The 22,003-nt window shown below is 57.8% G+C and overlaps 1 protein-coding gene across 1 annotated transcript; it reads right to left on the reverse strand.

Annotated features, from left to right (window-relative positions):
* Positions 1 to 12,575: 12,575 nt before the first annotated feature.
* On the reverse strand, positions 12,576 to 18,294 carry COMMD7 (COMM domain containing 7). The gene is made up of 9 exons (XM_041396131.1): positions 18,165 to 18,294; positions 16,776 to 16,829; positions 16,588 to 16,690; positions 15,013 to 15,069; positions 14,894 to 14,931; positions 14,243 to 14,333; positions 14,070 to 14,119; positions 13,534 to 13,582; positions 12,576 to 12,986 (listed from the first exon to the last, which is right to left on the reverse strand). Exons 1-9 carry the CDS (start codon positions 18,246 to 18,248, stop codon positions 12,910 to 12,912), a joined length of 603 nt encoding a protein of 200 aa, XP_041252065.1. The 5' UTR covers positions 18,249 to 18,294; the 3' UTR covers positions 12,576 to 12,909.
* Between the last annotated feature and the right edge of the window lie 3,709 nt (positions 18,295 to 22,003).

Below are 22,003 nucleotides of genomic sequence, written 5' to 3' on the forward strand. Positions count from 1 at the left end.
TGGTGATACACCTGGGATCCCTGGCCTCGCCTGCATGTGCTGGAACATGGCATGGCCAAGCCCCACTTCCTCCTTCCCCTGCTCCCAGGAGTCAGCCTCTCCCAAAATCCCGTGTCCCTTTTGTTCCTGGGGTTGCTGCTGTTCTTTTGCCTGCTGGCATTTAACCCTGCCTGAGATCTCACACCAGAGGTGTTCAAAAATCCAGATCTTGCCCTGTGGATTGCCCCTGTTTCAGCAAGTCCCACCTCTGAATTAACAGAGCAAAAGATAATGCAGAAGTTCCCCTTCTGAGCAGCCACGACTGTTCTGTTTAACTGGGAACTTCAATGCAGCCATTGTACATTTTTTTTTTTCTGTTTATCAACACATGGTGGGTAAGAAGCCCAAGTGGATCTGGGACCAGGATGAGGGCAGACCTCCACAGCCACTGGTCAGCAAACAGCACCACAGCTGGGACCCTCTGCCATGTTCACTGTCACTCTGCAGGGATCCAGGTGGGCTGTGCAGGACAAGGCTGCCTCTACCTTTTCTCATTACCTCTAACATTGTCAATAAATAATACTATTTTCACACAGTGCTTTGGATCTGCAGAGTGGCTGTCAAGCACTCATTGGTGTGGAGCATTCCCAGAGGATCCATAGTTAAGGCAGGGAAGATGGAGCCAGGTCATGGGAGCATAGATAGGTAGGGATGGAGCCAGGTCCTGAGACACACCATCAGGCAGTGCTGCCTCTTTAAAGTAAAGGAAGGAGGATGGCACAGAGATGGAGAGATCTGTGGGCTACTCCTGGGTCCTGTCTGATCCTTATCATCCCAACATTTTTGTGTATGATTCAACAAAGTCCTTTGCTTGCACAACTTACTTGATTCTCATCTCTGTGACTCAGGTGCAAATGATCTGCTCACTGTATTTGCAGTGAGAGAGTTGAGCCCTGTGGCTACAAAACCTCAAACACAAAAGAGAACCTCGCTTTGATTCAGCCTGGAGGACAGAGCCAGGTGCTTCACTTTTGGAGGCCCTTGCAGAGGGAATGGGGTGAATGAGGGTGGCAGGTGGGTAGGTGCCACATGAGCTCTGTGACCTGGCTCCCAGGCACAGACAAGGCTGGCATCTGCTTGCCACACATGCAGAAGGTCTGTTGGAGTGTGAAGGGCTCCTGGAGTCCCCCTCTTCTCCTAGGAGCTCATCATATCCTGGATATGCCCCCAAGGAAGCTCTGGGATCCAAGGAAGCTCTGGGATCTGCTCTCCTGAGTCAGGCCTTTGGCAGCCGGGGCAGGCTGGGTTTTCAGAGGGAGGTGTTCTGCTCCACAGAGCAGGCTGCAGGGAATTGCAGGCACTCAGCACCTCTGAAAGCCCTGTCATAGGGTGCCTAAATCTCCTGGGAGGTACCACACTGCTGGGTGCCTGTGCGTGGAGGTGACTGAAAACACACAGGGTATCCAGGAGCTGCAGGGCTGTGGGAGGATCCTGGCAGGAGGAGTGCTGTGACAGGCAGAAAGATGGTGCCACTTTTTTCTTGCAGAGGGGTATCTGTGGCAGCCTGGAGCAGGTGGGAGGTTTCTCCTCCAGCCCCTGTGGGGACAAGCTGCCTGTGGTCCCCACTCCTGTTGGTAATTCTGGGGGAGAGGTACCTGTGCCCTGTCCCGTGGGCAGGGTGCAGGGCACTATCTCCTGACAACAGTGTCAGTCCAGTGGTGACACCTGTGTCCCCGGGCCAGCCCTTAGAGGAAAAAGTGCTCTCGGGGACAGCTTTGGTTTCTGTGCTCCCCCAGGACTGCAGGCAAAGCCATGGCTGAAATGCAGAGCTGTGCCTGGCAGCGGGGCAGTGGCAGCAGGGGGAAGGAGGAGGAGTGGGCACAGAGCTCCCCCAAGGACAGCCCTGGCTTGGAGCTGGCGATGGGGACTGGTGTGGGGATGGAGCCTTGCCACCTCCCCTACCTCCTGGGCTTGGCCCCGTTTCCAACGTGTCTTGGCACCATATGGCGCTTGCTTTATTTGTTCTGCTGCGACTTGGGAAGGAGGGCAGTGTTTCATTGTCTGGCAGAGGAGGTGGGACGCAGGCACAGGAATATGCCCGTGTCCCGCGGGATCACTGCCTGAGCCAGGCGCTCCACATCTCGTCCGAGCTGCAGGTCGTTGTCCTCATCCTTCCAAACAGAGGGGTTTCCCCGGAGAGTCGCTGCCGGAGATTCACCCACCCACGTGGCGTCGGAGCTGAAGCAGCACCGCGTGTGCGGGCGCGTCCCGGTGCGGAGCACGACCGACCCGCCACGGGACGCTGCCTGTAGGAGGAAAACGTGGCAGCGCTGCTCCTGACTCACTGCACAGGCAGCAATCCTGCGACAGCGATGCCGGGCTTGCCCAGCACCAAAAAGTGACAGCATGCTCCACCCACCCCGGCTGCGGGAGCAGGAGCCTTCTCCGCATGCCCGCGGTCTGGAGAGCCGCTATCCCGAGCACATCTCCCCGTCCTGCTCCGTGACACACCAAATCTCACCCTACTGCCCCCCCATCCTGCCGCCCCCGCGCTCCCCCGGCTCTGCCTTTCCCTCCCCTCGGCTGCCCAGGGCTCAGCTCGCCCCACGGAGCTCTGGGATGGGGAGGAAGGGGAGAAAGGCTGCTCAGAGGCTGAGGCCCAGCCCTCTCAGATTTGCATATTTTTTACTGGCTCCCAAACAACACATTTCTCCGGGGAAGTGAATGCGTCGCCTGCCGTCCCCGAGGGTGCTGTGCTGGGACAGCAGCCGCTCTGCGCGGAGGGGCCGCGGTCCCGGCACCCACCGCGATCTGCTCCACACGCCCGCACTTCTCTGCTGCCGCAGGAAAAGCCTTTTCCTTGGTGGTTTCAAAATTCACGGGCTTTAATGCTGCTGCCCTGGGACTAGGTCCGGTCCCTCTTGGCTCACAGGAGTCCCGGAGGCGGCCGGGCTGCAGCCGCCTGCGCAAATCTGCTCATTTCTATTTTGTCACTAGAATTTCCAGCATGTCCCTCCTCTCGTGTATAATTTAGTCGCATGAAAAGGAACCGCGCGAGGAGGAGAAGAGGATGGGGAAACTTGCAAAGTCAGCCATGGAGAGGGAATCTGTGTCAGGAAGCATCACAAAGGGAGCCGGGGGATTGGCTCCGGTCGCTTCCAGCGGCTGTGTGTGTGCCAGCCCCTCAGGAATCGCCCGGCGGCTCCTTCCCTCCCTGCGTCCCTCTCGCCTTCACTGCGCTGCGGCCGGGCTGGGACAGCCCATCGCCGTTGCCATGGCTGCGGTGTGCGGAGGGGGGGCTCGGCCGGGTGCCCCCGCCCGAGCATCCCGCGCCTTCCTCCCCGCCGGCCCCATCGGATACGCTCCGGCCCCGCCACGGCCAAAGCCGCACCGTGGATTTTACACCCGTGGGATTAGACAGGGCTGTGCCCGCGGGAGGAGGAGAAGTAGGAGAGGAGGAGGAGGGAGCAGGGCAGCTCCGGGCTGGGCGGCCGCCAGCCGCCCCGGGGAGGGCCGGGAGGGCGGCGGGCAGGTAGGGCGGGCAGAGCGGGCGGTGCGGGGGGGCCGGGGCCGCTCCCCAGGGAGCGGGGGGGCCCCGGCGGGGCGGCGCGGGGCGCAGCTGATCCCCGGCCGCAGCTGATCCCCGCCGCCCCCCGCCAGCTGCCGCAGCGTGGGCGCAGCCGCGGTCCGGAGCAGCGGAGCCCCGCTGCGGGAGCGGCCGGTCCCGGGATCCCTGCGCTGTGCGGGACCGGCGGGGCGGCGGCGGCAGGAACCGCTCGGTCGTGCCCGCGGCCGGGGCCGAGGAGGAGGGAGTGGGGGCAGCTCCGTCCCCGCAGCCCGGACCGCTCAGCAGGGAGCGGCCGGAGAGGCTCCTGCCCGAGAAAGGGGGGCCGCGGGCAGCGGGGAGGGGGAGGCCCGCGCTGCGGGCAGCTGCTCCAATCCCGCCAGCTGCGGCCCCGGGAATGGCCCTGCCCGGCTGTGCCCTCCCCGAGCTCTCCCTGGGGCGGCGGCTGCAGCCCGGACACCGGCCTTGCTGCGAGGAGCCTCGGGCAGCTGCCGTGGGACCGACACCGGGACGCCGGGAGCGAGGGCGGCAGCAGCACAGCGGGCCCGGGACCAGGCTCTCGGTTCACCGAGCCCTCGGTGGGAGCCATCCCCCGCACGCCCACGGCTGCGGGGGGCGGGCAGCGGGGTGCCCCAAGGCGGCTGCACCGAGCCGCGGTGCGTTCCCTGCCGCGGGGACCCTGCGCCCGCTCTCGGGGATAAGCGAGCAGCTCCGCCGGGGGCGGGGAGCTCCCGTTCGCCCGGGGCGCGCTGGGTCGCTGTGCTGTGTGGGGTCGGGGCACAGCCAGCCCCGGCAGTCCTGCAGTGCAGGAGAGGGTGTCATGGCCTCTGCGGTGCCACCAGGCTCCCGGTGCTCCCCGCTGTGCAGGCAGGATGCAGGCAGGGTGCCTCCGTGCTCCCGATTACCGTCTTGTTTGGAGCCGAGGCATCGGCTGTAATCTGATGCTCTCAAAGTTGGTGTTTACAAGGGACATGGCAGCCATCAGAGGCTCTTCTTGTTCTCCTGGTGAAAGCATATTCCTGTCTCCGCCGCGTGTGGCTGCTCCGTGTGCCAAGCACTGCCCGGGTCACACTGAGCATCCTGCAGAAACACCTCAGAGGGTCAGAGCCTCCAGAGCTGCTGTGCTGTCCAGCCCGTGGGGTCGGGGCCCCCACACTGGGGGCTTTGGTGGGACGGTGGGATCAGACCCTCTGGTGCAGTCAGCACTCGGGGCCAGCCTGCTCTGGGTGCCTGCAATGGCCGTGTGCCGTCAGGAGCCCGCCTGCTGGACATGGGGTGCTGGGAGGAGGGAGAGCTGGCTGCCCGTGGGACTCATCAGCTCCCTGTTGACAAATCCTTTCACTCTCGAGCAAGCAGAGCGGGACAGAGCCCAGCCCGAGGCTTCCCAATGCCACTCCAGCCCTGCAACTACCACGTCCTTGCTGGGAGCACACAGGGCATCCATCTCCCAGCTGGGGGGTTGTCTGGCGAGATGCCCCCCACCTGAGCCTTGGCACCCCCCCAAGCTGCCCCCACAACCCGAGCACCCTCAGCCCCGCCCGCCAGGGCTCATCTCCAGAGCCAGGAAACGCCGCTGGCATCTGTGCCCTCATCTTTTCACCGGGGCTGCAAATCGCATCGGTCGCGGCACTCAGAGCCCGGTTCCTGTGCGGGTGCTCCAGCAGGGTCCCGAGCTTTGGCACGGCTCCCACAGCACAGCGTGACACGGGACTGTGCCTGACGAACAGATGGCACCAGCGCAGCCACAGCCAGGTTTGGTGGCAGGGGAGAACCTGCTGCCCTGTATCCGGGCTGCCGCGGGAGTGGGGACCTGCGCCCCGGCCCTGGGGAGCGCCCCGGGGATGCTGTTTGCAGAATGCTGGCTCCAGGGGCAGGCTCTGCTCCAGGCAGGTCTGGGGGAGCCATGCAGGATCAGCAGCAATAAAAGCTCCATGAGCCCTTTGTGCTGCACCATGTCTGGGCAGTGCTGCCTGAGTCCCTGTTTGGGGTTTTGTGTCCCCAGTCCATGGGGGTCCTGCTGGGAGGAGAACACAGGTCAGAGCCAAGCCAGCTGCAATGGGGGAAGTGCTGAGGGGAGCTTGTGGGTGGGTGAGGGGACTGCAGATACCTGGGCCAAGACAGGAGGTTATAAGGCAGGTTGGAAACCAGGGCACATCATGGCAGGGAAGAGCCTTGGGAGGGGATGAGGCTGGAGCTGGAGCACACTGAGCTTGGAGGCCACAGTGAGTGAGCTGTGGTTATTCACAGCACCATTATTACAGCCACCCATTTCCAACACCCTCAGCAAGGCGGGAGCACAATGTGCTCCAAGGAAATGTGATTGTGGGTCCTGCCCCTTGGCCCGGTGCTCGCTCACTGTGCAGATGGAGCTGGCAGCGCCTCGGCTCCGCTGCCTGGAGGGAGAGCGAGATGGCGGAGGGGAGGCAGGACTCGTCCTCACGGGCACAGGCAGAGCTCTGCGGGAGGGGGACAGAGATAGTGACAGGGAGAGGAGAGGCAGCCCCGGGCTGGCTGCGGTGGCCACTCTTCCTAATGATCCCTGCCCCAGCCAGGGGCGATTTCTCCTTTCTGGAGTGGAAGGAGCAATGGGCGCGTCAGCTGCACGGGCTGGATGTGTCACCTGCCAGCTGCTATGGTTGACAGTGCTGTGCTTGCATCTCTGTGTCCCACAACTGTCCACAGCTGGCCTGGCTTTCCCCTCCGATCTCTCTGCTCCTGGCTCAGAGGTTGGTTTCTAGGCAGAGCCTTAAAAACCACATGCATACAAGTACTAAAAAAAGCATAATTTTATTCAATAACTGCATTGTGTGCTCAGAATTCGCTATATGTGAGATGGAGCAAGTAGAAAAACTGGTGGAAAGGTGGGTGCTCCCCCTCTCCTTCACCTGCTCTGTCGAGCTGCTCCACGCCTGCAGCATGGGGAGGGGGGGTCTGGCTCCCCCCCAAGTCCCACCCCATGCAGCCGGGCCAGCACGTTGGGCTCTGCCTCTGCCTGAGACCGGGTTTTTCTGCACCCAGGGGGGCTCCAGAGAGCCCAGCATGCCGTGTTCCTGCTGCCTCCCTGGAACCTGGCCCTGCTGAAGCCACCTGCAGTGGGACAGGCACCCTCCGGCATCCCCGGGGTGTGTGGGGCGGGGGAGGAGGGTGCGCTAACATCGAGAAATCCATAAATACAGCTAATTCCTCGCTAGTGGAAGCTGAAAGTCCCAGCCTGCCTGGCTGGGAGCAGGCGCCGTGTGAGGTGCCCCCCAGAGAGGTGACGGGTCTCCTCGTTATTGTTATGATTATTTTTAATCTGCTCTTATCACAGCCAGCCCGACTGAAGAACTGCCTGACCCAGCGCAGCGCAGGGCGTGTGCGGTGGGACGGGAGCTCACTCCAGTACGAGCCGCGGGTGACAGAACGGAACAGGGACGCTTGGGATCAGTTTTATTGCTTTTGAATAAGTCCGGGGGCTCCTGTCCTTATCCCGGAGCTGAGCCAGCGTGGGGGGCTCTGCCGGTGGGAGCCGCTGCTCGGGGCTGGGGCTGCAGCAGGGGCAGTTCAGGGGGGCTGGGGTGGGATGACGGGGGTGACGCCCGGCTTTGGGGTAGGCGAGGAAAAGTGTGGCTCCGGAGCTCCCGGCTGGGAAAGCGCTTGTGGGAACTGCGGGGGAGATGGTGCTGCTGGCAGCGAGAGGCGGGGGGGGGGGGGGCTGCCTGCGGGTGAGGGGAGGGAGGGTCCGTGGGGCCAGGAGGAGGATTGGGGCTGAGGAAGGGATGAGGGAGAGGAATGCGTCGAGGAAAGGGGACGGGGGAGGGAGGGAGGGAGGGATGCTCGGGGATTGAGGATGCAGGGAGATATCCTGGAGGAGGGCGGGCAGGATGCCCCGGGGAGAGAGGGCGGGGGACGGGAGCGGTGGATGCAGGAGTGGAGCCGGGAGAATGGAGGGCGCGGGGCGGGGTGTCCGGAGGGTGGGACTGGGTGGGGGGGGGGGGTGGGGGGGGGGCGGGGGGCCCTGCGCGGTGCTCTGGCGCCCTCTGCTGCCCCGCACCGCGCACCGCAGCGGGGGCGGGCCGGGGCCCCGCCCGGCGGTGCCGTGAGTTCGTCGGGTCTCAGCAGCGGGGGTGGAAACGGAGGCGCCCTGCCTGGGGATCCCACCCCAACACCCCCCGCCCGCGGGGGTTGCTGAGCCGGACGAACGGGGCTGCCCGTGTTGGTGGTCCCTGGGGAGCGTTGCCAGCACCCACCCGTGTCCCAGCCAGCCCTGCAGATGAAGGGCGGTGGGGTGATGGTGCAGGGACAGTCCCCAGCCCCGCGGGACGGCGGGTCGGGCCACCCGGGTGCTGGCGTGACGCCGAGTTCCAGCAAGGGAAGGGCCCTTGACCTTGCTTGCAGCCTTCACATTTTCCCGCAGGAATGTGAGCGGTGCCGTGTCCCTGTGGGCAGCAGTGGCCTCGGCCACCCAACTGCCTGCCTGCACCCTTGCTGCATCCTGCTCCTTATCCACATCCCAGCTGTCGATGTGAAACAAAGCTGAGAGATGGGGACATGATGGGGGTCATGCACCGTCCTTTCTATGCTGCTGCCATGGACACCGGCTGCAAGGTGTAGCCTCAGGGCTTGGTGCTGCTGTCATGGATATGGGCTGCTCCAAGAGGAGGGATGCTGCCTGCGGTGCTGGGGCTGGCATGGGAATGGCACGGGAATCCTTCCCTGGTGTTTCACAGCTCCCCATCCCCACTGGGGCTTGTTAAAATCTCGTTTCCAAGCAAAGCTGTTCCCCAGTGCTGTGGGATGTGTCAGTGGCACAAGGGTTAACCCTGCTTTCCCTTTCTGTCGGTGCCTGGTCTGGGATAACCTCGTTAGTGGTGGCAGTGATGCCCCTGGGACAGAGCAGCCCTATAAACTGGAGCTGAGTGCTGGGAAATGGGCTGAGCTGCCTCAGCGGGGGGCTGGTGGGTGCTCCCCCCGCCAAGCACCAGCCCGTGGCTGCTCAGGGTGTCATGGAGAGGAGAAGCTGTATCAGGCTCTTGGGGACAGGATGGATTTGTGAAGCTGACATCCTTTGTGAAGCTGTGCCTGCAAGGGAGTAAGTGCCATCAGCCCTGGATAGGACACCCCAAAGGCACTGGGTGCTGAGAGGGGCTGGCTAAGCCCCAATCCCACAGCTTGGGGCTCCTCTCTGTCCTCCAGGACTCAGCTCTTCCTCCTCAGCCACTCGCAGTGCAGGATCACACGGGGACCTTGTCGCCATGGCTGTGCCAACCATGCCACCCCCAGCCCCACGTGAGGCCTGGGGATGCCCAGCCACTCCCTCCCGCTGGGTTGTTCCTTGGATGGGCTGGGGAGCACCCACCCCCTTCCCGAGGCTGGCACTGGCGTGGGTGCCCGGGCATTGTTTCTGCCGGTGCTGTTGTGCCACAGGCTGGTTTCTGGTGGCCACCTCCCCTTGCTGTGGGAGAAGATGGGTTCCGTATGCTGGAGCATTCATTCCCTCTGCTGATCGACAGCCTGCGGTCTGGCTGAGCAACCCCAATTGTTCCCAGTGTGCTTGGACAAAGAACTGCCTAGAGAGATGGCAAGGCTTAGGAGCAGACGACATGCTAGGAATATTTCCACTGCCTTGGACACCACCAGTCTCTTCCCCCACCTCCTGCAAGAACGGGAGGCAGCAGCTCCGTTTCGCAGGCAGGGTGGGATGCCTTCCCCCTGCTCCGAGCAGAGCGGGTGCAGAATCCTGTCCCAAGGCAGGCTGAGGACTCGTCCCTGGGAGTGTGTCCTGAGCTGCATGGTGCTGTGCCGAGTGCCACCCTCGACTGTCTGCTCCTGTGAGGAGACAGCAAGCGCCATGGGAACCCCAGGGAGCTCCACACAGCCCCTGAGGGTCCCTGTCCCCAAGGATCCACGTGGCACAACAGGGTGGTGGTGCTGCCCTGGGGCCCTCCAGCGTGCTCAGGGCTGCTGTTCCCAGGCAGACAGTGCAATCTGGGGAGCTGCAGTTCACAGCTGGTGTTTTTGCTGGGTGCTGCATCACCCCAAAACCTGGAGGAATTGGGGAGGAGGATGGCATAGAGTGAGGAAGGGCAGGATTGCCTTCAGCACTGGGGTGAGCTCCAGCTGCCTTGGGGCTCTCACCTGCCATTTCTGCTCCCTGCCTTGTCTCACCTGCTACGGCTCCCTCCCAGCTGTTGGTCAATGCTGAGATTTGTCACTCTATTTTGCAAATGGGAAGGTTGGGATACACACCTCAGCTAAAAGTCCTCATGGAGCAGCTCCTGGTGAGGTCTGTGGAAGCCAGGATGTCCCAGGGGAGCTCTGTCAGTTCCCACATGATCTGCTCAAGGTCAGGCAGAACCAGCAGTGAGGAGCCCCAATTCCTTCCCTCCTTCCCTGCCTGCCTGTGGGCTCACAGGCACGAGTGGAGCCCACATCTGCTCTGCTCCCTCAGAGCAGAGGCTTTTGTTCTCAGGGTTTGGAGGATTCCTTCACACAGGAAAGGAGCAGCAGCACTGGCATTTCCAGTAGGGAGAAGATGCTTCATTTGAAAACATCCCAGTTCCCTTGGTCATTAGCATCTGACATGGCCGAGAATCACAACAGCATTGAATCCACGCTGGGAATTGACAGAGCCCAGAGCTCAGCCCCTGCTCTGTGCTGCGCTGCTGGCGCTGCCGGGGGTGAGCGGGAGGATGCCTGGGAGCACAGGATCCCCACTGCAGCCTGGCTGCTGGGCCCTTCTGCCATCTCCCCTGTGCCCAGAGACACTGCCTGGCAGCCCGGGGCGCGCTAAGGAGGCCCGAGGCAGCAGAGAGTCCGCAGTGCTGCGAGAGGGGGGCCGCGCACGCAGGGAGGTGACCGCGTGTGGCTTCGGCATGGCCGCGCTGCCCCTGCCCCACAGGGAGGGCCCACGTGTCCCCCACAGCCGGGACAGCGATGGGGGGCTGTGGCACGGCCGCCCGGAGGAAATGGGCCGGGAAAGGCCTCGGGGAGGCAAACGGCCGCGGGAGTATGGTTAGCTGCACCCCAGGCTGGCGAGAGGCCCCTGTTTCCCCCGCGCCCGCTGTCCCGCCGAGATTAGCTCTTGGCTGGCTGCGCTTGACGGGCAGGCGGAAGGGGCCGCGCGCACGAGCACGGCGGGGCCGCCCGGAAACACGGGCAAAACGGGCACCGGGCCGCTCCTTCCCTCCCGGCTCAGCCCTGCCCGTGGCCGTGCCAACTGTGCCCGCCGCCTGCCAGCTCCCGGCGCAGGGCTCTGGACAGCGGCCATCACCGCCCGTGCCGGTGGCGAGGCCCAGGCCGTGCCGTGAGGAGGGCCACGGCTGCCATGGCTCTCCCAGAGCCGTCCTTGCTCCCGCCGGCCCCGTCGGGAGGGTGACCCGATTCCCTCACGGTTGGCGTCACCCCGTGCCGGTGCTGCCGGAGCCGGCTCCCCCTCCAGCCCTTCCCCACGGGGCTGCCAGCTCGGCTCATCCACAGCCAAGAGCGTGGGATGAAAGGGCGCTGGCGGGAGCGCCGGCGGCAGCAGCAAGGTCACGCCGCGGCGCAAATGCCGCCGATCAGAGCTGCCCGTGGGGACCACAGAGCAGCATGGAGGTGACCCCTGCACTCGGGGTCAGCGGGCTCGGCGTGCGTCAGCCCCGAGCGGCTTAATCCCAACCGGGCAGGGGGAGGAGCGCGGGGGGACGGCGGATTCCTGACCCACAACCGAGCCTGGCATCTTCTCTGCAGCGCCATGGCCACTTCCCAACATAACCGGATAGGGCTGAGTGGTGCCGCCCTGGCGCTGGGAGGGCGAGGAGAAATAATGGGAACAGGCAGCAGAAAATGTAAAGCAAAAAATATTGCTTTTGTCTTCAGAAAGCAGCAGCCATTTGGACTGCTTCTTCCTCCCTGAAATAGCTTTTCCTGCCACCCAAAAGGAGACAGAATATTCTGTAGAACATTATTGCAGAGGTTTTTGGTTTTGTTTTTCTCATTTTTACAGTAAGCATGTGACAAGGCTTGAAATGCTTGTGACTGATCTGATATGTGGGAAAATAAATAAATCCATTCCTGGGTTTGCCAGCAGGATTCCCCAGTTCCCAAATATATGGCTCAGCCTGCTGTCATTCCTGCTCCCAGTCACTCCTGCAGCACTGCAGGAAATGCAGTGCAGGGACACTCAGTGCTGGGTTTGCTGCAGCTGGAAACCCACGAGTAAAGCTGTGAGTTTCAGGGAGCTTTGTGATGCTTTTCTCACAGAAATGATCTGTTTGGGATGGGTTTAACTGGAAGCAGCTGCTGCTGCTGCAGGGAGCCCCACAGCAGACTGGCAGGATACCGTGGGACAGTGAATCCCTTCAGGTGGAGGCTGGAAACAGAGATTCTTACTGGGATATTCCCTGGTAATGCCCTTTATTCCCTTCACTGGAACTGCTGAGTGTGCTAGGGACACAGAGATGCTTTGGGAAGTGCCCTGTAAGAGGAGCTTCCTTCATCCCTGTGCTGTGGGAGAGGCTTCAGCCAGCTCAGGCTGCTGGACTACTCCAGAGTCTGGACATGAGAGGAACCTCAGTGACTGTAACATTGCCCCAGGTGGGTTGGAGCATCCGTCTGCTTCCTGATGAAGAGCTCATCCCTGCCCTCAGACAACTGAAGAGTCGAGCTAATGGCACTTCATGGGGCTTGGACATATGACCAAACGGGCTGGCTCTGACTGTGCCACGTCACACAGGCTGCAGATTAAAGAGCAGCTCATCCAAATGAGATTTATCTCGTCACTCCCCGAGATGTCCCCCCCACAATGCACAAAGGCAGCTGTTTGGTTGTTTAAGATTTAAAATCACCTACCACTGAGATACTTTTCCATCATGAGGCACAATTGGGAAGAAGCTAATCAACATGTTTCTTAATACAAGAGAAGGGAGAGGCTTGAAGGGAGCACTAAGTGATTCCCCACATTAGATGCTCTCCTTGGTTTCGTCATCCACTCTGCTTAATCCTTCCAAGTTTCAAAATGACTTTTTCATCCTGTTTCTCTTTTTCTCACAAAATCAGATTCTGATACAAATGAAGCAGGATGGGAATGGTTTTATTTCTTTGCTATTTTAGTAAAGGTATCCACATTACTTCTGACCACAGTTTCTCATAATAGTGTAGTAAAAAAAAAAAAAAAAAAAAAAAAGATGAGTGGACTTGTAGGTGCTTTGAAAAAGCTGAAACTTAGCCCAAGTTTCAGGTTCTAAAGGACTGATGTGTCCTGCTGGGCCATGACACCACTGCTCATTGCACAGCTTGTCTTCTCTTATCAGGGTGTGAAGAGTCAGCTGGGAAAGAGCAGATCTGCAGGCCCAGGAGGAGGAATTAAACATCCCGGACAGATGTCGGCTCAGGTCTGTGCAGTTTCAGCTGAGGCTTTCCAGGCTGGTTTTGACCCGTTCCATTTCATGCAGAAAACTGTAGAACTGGGGCAAAGTTAACTCTGCAGGGAAGAAAAAAAAAAAAAGAAAAAAAAAGGCATCAAATCTCAGAGATCAGGTTACATTTCCAACATTGGCAAAGCTGTTCTGGTGCTACCACGGAGCAATTCATGTTCACCTAAACTGAGCAGGATTAGCCACTGTGATTCCCAGCAGCTGGTTCCTTATGCTAGCCAGGCTGCCAGGGGGGCCAGGCTGGGATCTCCCCCTGGGACAGGATCTCCCAACAGCACTCCATGCTTGGGAATAATTTATTTTCCTCCTCTGCCCTGCTGCTGTGACTGCTCTGCACTGCTCTGTGGCAGATCTGTGTTTACTGAGGCACAGATGTGAAGATGCCCAAAAGTCAGTGTTCCTGAACAGTTTTGGAGTGCCTGTGGGACAGGAATGGCCACAGTGATGGAGAGGCTGAGGCAGGAGTAACCACAGTGATGCTCTTGCAGTTATCCCACCCTGCTTCTGCCCCCAGACTCCCCCACCCCCAGCAACACCCCAAGCCCCAAATTGCAGCTTTCCCATCCTTCCCTCTTGTCAGAACTGTTAACTCACCAAGATACACGTTTTCCAATTGACTCCCTTTTTTAACCACCAGCTTCAGCTTGAGGAAAGGAAAAGCAGAAGTATTTTATTTCAAAGACCTGTATCTGAGCACCAGGAGAGGACAGCAGAGCAGGAGTCTGCTGTGAGTTTGCTGCACAGCACACACATCTTTGACAGGCTTGCCAAGAAGTGTCACAGTAGGAACAGATACCCTGGGCATTGGGAAGATCTCTGGAAGTCCTTGATCCCACTTTCCCTCCCTCCCCAAGACGGTTGACCTTTGCTAAACTGAGCTTTTTGAACAGCTTTTCAGAATGGGCCACATTCCTGTGATACCTCATGTCTCCAGAGGAGAAACAAACAGCAGTGTGCCTGCTCTCTGCTGGCAGCATCACCTGGAGACTGAAGATGCAGTCAGAGCCCGTTCCTGTGAGACCCACAGAGCTTCCCTCTCCTTCCCTCACAGCCAGTGCTCCTCACATGCCTGGCTGGAGCTTGTTCCTCAACTGCCCTACAAGCTGAACTCTGTGATGTGGGAGATTTACCTGTAAGAAGATACTTCCCACTTTTTCCAGCTCACTGCTCCCAGCAGTCACTGTGAGTCAGAAAGAAGAGAAGGCAGATAATCTGTTAGTTAAGTGGTGAAATAAAATGTAATTTAGCCAAGAGCTGCTGCTGGGTTTCCCAACCCCTCCAGTTTATGTTGTAGCTCAATTACCTCCAAACTTCCACTCCATGTCTATCAGCTGGTTAATCATCAGTGTCTGCCCCACAGCCAGGCGTGTTAGGGTGGGGGAATTCACCTTCCACTACAAGAGCAAAAGACACACCAGCAATTAATTCAGAGATGCCTCTGTTTGTACCTGAAACTTCAACAAGAGTCAGAACGAAGGCAGAGGATGGCAGAAGCCCAGAGAAAAGACAGAACTAATGTGGTCAGGAGGGCTTTCAGAGGTGTTTGAGTCCTGCTAGGATTTCCATCTGCCCTGTCACTTCTGTAAGTGAAACTCACTGGTTTTGTTTTAGCACTGGTTCAGTGTAACAATATCTGTGCAAAAAGCCATGTGTTCATGTAACTGCACGACCTCAGGGCTCAAAGCATGGGAAGCACAAAAACATCACATGAAAGCCACACAGCAGTGCAGGAACTGTGACACTGATGGGGGAGAGGCCCTGGCAAACCAGAGGTATCATCAGACAAAGTGCCCCTTATTAGTTCTCTGAGGATCTTCAGTTCAAAATCCCAAGCTGGTTTTGAAGAAAATACCCAACGTGCTGACGTGTCTCAGGAGCACAGCAGGGTTTATGAGTTCCCACTCACAGAACTGACATTTTGTTAGCTTAGAAACAAGCAAAAATATATGAATACCTGTTCTGCAAAATAACTGGCCTTCTCTTCGCTGAGGCCTGTAGGGGGAAACCATATGAGATTACTATATGTGATAAATATTAATTATCTTTTTATTTAGTGGAAATCATGTGACCTACCTAGAGCAATAAAATCTGCTCTGACTTGTTCAGAAGACAAATTCCTCTTCAGGGCACCTGAATAAACACCACAAAGAAGAAAAGAAATCACTTTTTAAAGAGTCAAACCAATTTTTCCTGAGTCAGAGGCAGGGACGGGACCGACGCTGGAAAGCCTCTGTTTCTGAGCTGTGTTTTCAAGCAAACCACAGCTCCTCGGAGACTGGAAACCCAGTGGTGCCTGCCAGTATCTCTGCAGATGCCCGGTGCTTTAAAAGTCCGGGCTCTGGGAGTGCCTGGGAGAGGGCGAGATCCCATTGCAGGTATCCATGGGAACAGCGGCCGCGGTTATGTTTTGAAGCTGCTGCTTTCTCTCCTGTAGCCGCTTTGCTTGTTAAAGGAGAACTGTTAAGGCTGGCGGGCTGCTAATTTGACCTACCTGCTGTGTTTGGGATGATGGGTGTGAACGTGTGCATATAACACTTTCCCCCGCTGCGCCTTCCCCCTTTGTTCTGGGGCCCAGGCAGCGCAGGGACCTTTACAAGGATTCTGCTCTCTGAAGCCAAGAGCAGGAATCTCATAAATTCAAGGAGACTGCCAGCCCCACGTGGCTTTCCGGCAGTGTAGCACAGAGGCAAAGTTATCTGCTGTGATCTGTTCTGATCCCTGATATCGTGGCATCCCAGAGCTGAGGAAAAGTTACAACGGGATTGAAGCCAGTGCGCACACACAGGAACGACAGGATGGGGGCACCAAGGCCTGAATCAGGATGGGAAAAATGCAAATTCTGCATTAAATCCTCACAAGACGGTTGCAGGAAAGAAAATTATCGCTACTCCTGGATAGGAAAAGTTGCTTGGAGGAGTAGAACAAGTTTAAAACAAATTCTAAAAACAGTTGTGCTCAGCATCAGGGCTGTGAAGGAAGCTACAGGGAACCCAGGGCTGAAGGGTAATAGCAAGGGACTATTAATAACAGGAAGGATCAATGGGATGAACGTGCCGTGGAGTGTTTGATGCATTATCGTGTCAAACGGCAGCCACAACATCACGGTAATCCTATAAAGTGGTGGAGTCTGGGGTATTCCAGTGGAATCCCCCCGAACCTCTGCGTCACTGTTTATGAACGAGAAGGAGCTGGACACGGGAAGTGTTTCTCTAGAACTGCAAGGTCAGCTGTCTCCTTCACACGGCCTAGAACTGCTCCAAACGCCTGTGCACTGTCTGATTTGTCTCCAACAGCGCTTGGCCTTGGAGGAATTACAGCACTGGGTCACCTGGGTGGAAGTTCCTGCAGAGACTCGGTGCCAACACGACGCTGCCCTGATCTGGCAAAAGAGATTTACAGGTACTGCTTAAACCAAGATGTTGTGCTGCATTAAATGCACAGATATTTAAGGGAGTTTACTTAAGCCCGTGAAATGTGCATGCAGGCAGGGTATAAAGAATACGAAGAGTCACCAAACAGGGGAACTTTTGATTCTTAAGTGCTAAGCACTGTATTAGCTACCATTAACACTTATTGTGCAAACCAAGCCCTGCGGGAATGGCTGGGACAGATTGGCCTCAGGCCAGGATATGCAAATACATCACTTACCGTTGGGTACCAGAAGAATACTTTTGACAATGTTTTTCAGGGGGCCCAAGCTGATTTTATTCATGGTGGCAAAGTCTGAGAGCTGCATCAGAAATCTTTCTACCTGCTCAAGAGAAAGAGCAGTGACAAAATCTTTTCTCTGTTTCTGAGCAGAGCTGCACTCACACATCTCTCCAGTTCTGCCTTACCTCCTTGGGCTCTGTCAGAAAGCGGAAAAGAACTTCAGTCAGCGCTGAGAATTGCTGTGAAGAAACAGGAGAGTGTTAGACTCGGACATCAGCACCTCACCACCCCACGAGCACCACGATGAGGTGGTGATGTACCCCCCTGACCCATCCCCACCTGCCTCTAGCACATTGGTCCCAGAGCTGGACCTGTGCTGGTGCCCTGTGCTGGTGCCCTGTCCTTGGCATTATGTGATGCCTGTGGATGGGATTTGCCCAGGATGCGTTTCAGAGCCTCCCAAGGGGTCTGTGCAGCTAGTAGCTGGCACTGCACAGGGCTTTTGTGACTTGTGGCTAATCGGAAGCTGCTGTTCTATCTTGTGCAGCCCAAAAACTGCGAGTGGGAAAAGTTGTGAACATCCAGTCTCATGTTTTACCCCACGGGGTAACCAGACTGACTCGGGAAAGGAAGAGAACTGGTTAAGGGTCTAGTTGCTATTTTCATTGTTCTGGGTGTGCAGCTGGCAGGCCGGGGTGGAGAGGCTGCTGGCACCAGCACCAGCACTGACTGTGACCTTCTGGGTATGGCCAAAAGTGGTATTGGCTGCTTTGTGGCTGCAGATCCTGCCCTGCCCTCGGCTTGGCCATGTAACTGAGATGGCACTGGGCTGTCACCAGGCTGATATCCTCAGTTCTGGCAAGCTGGGTTGGAAAAGCCTCAGCGTTTCCACTAACTTCAGTCCAAGCTGCACACCCGGTGTCGGTGACCTGGAGGCAGATGTTACCAATGACCAGGACCATTCAGCCTGAGGCAGGAAGCGCAGGGTGGGAATCTGGGGTGGCAATCACAACCCGAACACTCTGTGATCCCACCACAAACCCCAGCGCTTGACAGGACCCCACTGCCCACCAGGCACCACCTGAGCCCTCCACCAGGAACTCCACAGCGTCCTGCCCACGGCAGGCGGGTGGAGCTAGGCGGTGTTTAAGGTCCCTTCCCGGCGAAACCATTCCGGGATTCCATGATTCTATAAACATCCTTCAAACAGCTCCGGCGTGCTCGGGGCTCGCCCGGTTGGATCGGGGCTGTACCGGTGTGCTCGGGGCTCGCCCGGCTGGGTCGGGGCTGTACCGGTGTGCTCGGGGCTCGCCCGGCTGGGTCGGGGCTGTACCGGGGTGCTCGGGCCTCACCCGGAGCTGTACCACCGGGCACCGGGCCCGCTGCCCGCCCTGCCTGGGGCACCGGGCCCAGCAGGGCCCCGGCCACGCGGGCCTGCTGGCGCGGTGGGACCGGCACGGCCGGGGCTGCGCTGCCGGCCGGGTCCGCTCCCGGTGCGGGCCCGCCCCGCCCGGCCGGTGCCGTGTCCGGGGCTGCCCCCGCCGCCCTCCGCGCCCGTCCCCGTCGCGGCGCACCTGGGCGCTGAGCTGGTTGAGGTTGTGCATGTCGCCGCTCACCGCCTCCGGCAGCGGCTCGCGGGTGAAGTTGAGCAGCCGCATGGCGGCGGCGGCTCCGCCCGCCCGGCCCCGGCTCCGGCCCCGGCCCTGCCGCCGCCTCAGCTGAGCATTGGCGGCCGCACTTTCCGCACGCCGCGGTCCCGGCCGCGCTCAGGGCATCCCGGGGCCCGTCCGGCCCTGGCAGCACCCCGGGGTGGCCCCTTGGTCCCAGCAGCGGGACCGGGGCTTGGTGGAGCCGGGGGCTGGAGAGCTGAGTACTGTACGATTTTTTTATTAAAAAAAAAAAAAAAAAAAAAAAAAAAGTTTAAACCCATGATTTATAAGGTGAATAAAATTATTTTTTTTAATTCTTTTTTTTTTTGGTTGGTTGGGGTTTTTGGGTTTTTTTCCTCCAAAAATTCCACTTGGGAACTGAAACTTCCGTGTGCTTTTGCCTCTCTGACTCTGTCCCCAGCACTGCTCTCTGCCTAGCTCAGGGTGATGGGTGGCCCAGGGATGAGCAGCCCTCGTCCCAGGACTGGGCTCCGTGGAATGAGCCAGATGTTGGGCAAGGAAGCAGCAGCCCTGGGATGAGCCAGCCCATGGGCAGAAAGTGCCCAGATGTCCATGGGTCAGGGTTCCATAGGGAGATTTCAGCTCGATTCTCGACTCAGGATTATGCAGGAGGTCTCCTTGACTCGAAGATGTGTTGTAGCAAGGCAGAGGAATTGCATTCTCACACCCTGTTACACAGTCTTGTTTCTGTTCGGTCTTGGGAGGAAGGCCTTGGTCTAAGAATATTGAAACTTGATTTATTCCTGCAGAGGACAATGGAAGGACTCTCTTGCCTTAAATTGCTATTTCACAGCTTCCCTTGAGCAGGAGCAGGAGCTCTCCAGGATTCCACTATCAGTGTGAACCTGTCTGATCCATTTTATCAGGGAAGGTGTTCTCTGTCTGTCGGGCCAGAGGACAGTGTGTAAAAACCTTTGTGGAAGGTAAAACCTGGACAGCCCACAGGTGTTCTGGTTTATTACTGACACTTGCAATTGCAAATGAGAATATAGGAAATTTTGTAGCGCTTTCATTGTGAGACCATCCCAGCAGTGGTTTATAAACAAGGAGATAAGCAGTTAAGTACCACTAATGATGGGGAGTTAAGAGATATTTCCTGGTTGTCTGGCTGGAAATAGCTTCCAACTTCCTTTTCTTCGCCCTCTACCTCCCAGACCACCTGGGGAAGTTTTTGTTTCATAGATCCAAGGTGGGACTGTGTACCTCCTCGATTTTTGGGGTGAAAAAATTTGATCCTAAATATTTAAGACACCTTTAAACAAGGTAGATTTTGTCTTATTGGAATAGTGTATTCTGTATTAGTTTCTGTGGTGAACCGTTCAAGTCAGCGTGTTTAAACCATGGGAAATCCTTGCGTCTAAAAATGAGTTAATCTGAACTAAAACTCCTCCAGGGAATGGGATGCAGGGGGTAGCACTGGATACCACTATGTGTGAACGCAGAATTCCTCTCTGGCTTTAAAATGCTGCATACAGCCCTATGCAATTTTCCCCCAAGTGTAAATTAGTAGTCGCAGTTAATTATCGCACATTTTCACGGCTGCCACATTTCCCCCTGTACTCTGTGTCCGAAAACTTGAAACCAGGCAAGAGTCAGCCTTCTGCCTGGCTGTGGAGGTCAGCCGTGCCGGAGCAGTCTGTGGCGGACCTTTCCTTCCCCGTGTCTTCCCGGGGTGATGCTTTGGGAGATAATTAAGGGCGATCTGGGTGCGCATGTGAGCACGCCGCAGGTACGGCAGCACGGTGACACCAGCGCTGTTAAACAATTTCTCAGGACTCGAACCAAATTCTTGAGGAAAGTTGAGTGACGGGATGCAAGAAGAGGAGTCTCGGCTGACGTACGCGGTCACAACATCCTGTTCAAACAATCACCAGGAAATTCGGTGGTCCTTCCTCCTGGGCTGTGAGCTGACGGCAGCGTGGCATGGAGTGCCATGAGCCCAGCTATGGCACGGGCGGCTCTGCGCTGCCAGAACTTGCTCAGTTCTCAAACCAAGAAGGATTTATTCGAATAAAAGAGCAGGTTGCAGGGTGATGGCCGCAGTTATGGGGGTGTCCGCGGGGGATGGTGCTCAGCGTGCCGGGCAGAGCCCCAGGGCTGCCGTAGGGGTGCGGGCAGCCATCAGCCCATGGGTGCTCCTGCCAGGCCATTCTCATGCAGAGCGCGTTGCTGATGGACTCATCAGAGCTGGGGACAGGCCAAGGGCAGGGTTTGGAGTTGCAGGTATGTGCCCTTGTTCACCATGAATACCAAAGTAAAAACAACAGCCAAAAAGCAATGGGGGCACACACATGCAGAGCAAAAGTCTGAAAACTGCGGTCTCCAGAGGATCCATGCGCCCTCCTTGAGATGAATTTTTCAGCTTCATTTCACTTGTCAAAGTTGAAAAGCTTCCTGAGCACTCGGAGAGTGTTACCTCGGGAAGGGTCCTTGTTATGCGTTCCCTGGAGATCACATCCTGGGGTGTCCCCATCCTGTTCTCTGATGCCATTATCTGTGCCAAGCTCTCCCAGTCCTTTACAGTTGCTCCCAGATCAGCCTTGCAGCTGAAGTGGGGAATGTTGTCTGCATTTGTCAGCCTGAGAAAGGCCTGAAAAAGGCAAGAGTGTGTGAAGAAGCCAGGGGGGCTTTCACCCAGCTGGTCAGAGCCCACCTGCTCTCCGGGTGTCCTGCCCACCTGCAGTGTCTGCCTTGGGCTGGAAGCACTAAGAGAACATCTCTAGACACAGTCTGAGGGATGCTGTGACTCCTCCTGGCTGCCCAGCTGAAACTTCCAAGGAGTTAGTTCTGCCCCACTGGATAAATGAGATCTTTGAGACCAGGATTTCAGTTTCTTCAGCAGTTTAATGCCCCATCACACTCCTCAGCCTTTAGTCCCAGGCAGACACTGCTGCAGGAACAACTGGCTGCCAGTCTTTTGTGCAGAGGTGGAGCAAGGCTGGGAGCTCCACTGCTGGGCTCTGGCACACTCCTGCCTTTCAGCCACAGGCAAAACACTCCCTCTCTCCACCGGCTCCTCTGCTCCTGAGCAGGGACCATAATCCCTGACCAGGCAGGCAAGAGCAGCTCTGGACCTGGCATGGAGGGAGGGGGCTCTGCTGGCAGCCACCCCCTGGGAGCAGTGTTCCTCTTGATAAAAGTATATGTGCTGAGGAGGGTGGTTTGGGGAGGCCTCGTCACTTCAGATTAGGCTGTAGCAGGCGTATCCTGTTTTCTAGGAAAAAGAGGATTTTGTGGCCAGCTTTGTTAGAGAGGCATTGAAGATTTTTCTTTGTGTGCCTTGGCGTTTGAAGTTTGCAGGCGGTAGCTGCAGACTTTCTAGATGTTCTGGTTACACGGATGACACTTATTTTTAACCTTATTTTTATTAGAGGTTTGTATCATGTGGGCCTGGCCAGCCCACAGGAAGGGCTAGAAACTTCTTGTAGGAGGGATAACATTTCCTATCTCTGTGAAAACAGCAATTCCCCCCAGATGGGAAAAGCTAGCCCAGCTGTAAGGCAAGCTGGGGCTGTATCCCACATGTGGCAGCCAGGATGAGGCTCTCCCACAACAGGAACAGACCTTGTTTCCAGCAGCCAGAGCCCTGCTGAGTGTTACAGCTCTCCCCGGACTCAGGAGAGGTGCCAGGAACAGGAGACCTGCTCTGGGGAGCCGTGGTGAGGAGAGGCTGGCTGCTGAGGGCTGTGGTGGAGCAGCACTGCTGGAGCTGGGGGAGAGGCAGGCGGCCAGCGCAGGGCTGG

This window comes from Onychostruthus taczanowskii, unplaced genomic scaffold (assembly GCF_017590055.1).
Source record: "Onychostruthus taczanowskii isolate IOZ18803 unplaced genomic scaffold, ASM1759005v1 scaffold126, whole genome shotgun sequence".
NCBI lineage: Eukaryota > Metazoa > Chordata > Aves > Passeriformes > Passeridae > Onychostruthus > Onychostruthus taczanowskii.

Bases quoted from the DNA above. Each gene is read 5' to 3' on its own strand.
- COMMD7 (XM_041396131.1), bottom strand. From the start codon at position 18,248: ATGCGGCTGCTCAACTTCACCCGCGAGCCGCTGCCGGAGGCGGTGAGC. The intron at 14,334-14,893 runs GTATTCATATAT...TTGCTCTTGTAG, and splicing joins CCAGTTATTTTGCAGAACAG to TGGAAGGTGAATTCCCCCAC. The intron at 14,120-14,242 runs GTAATTGAGCTA...TCTGACTCACAG, and splicing joins CATGGAGTGGAAGTTTGGAG to TGACTGCTGGGAGCAGTGAG.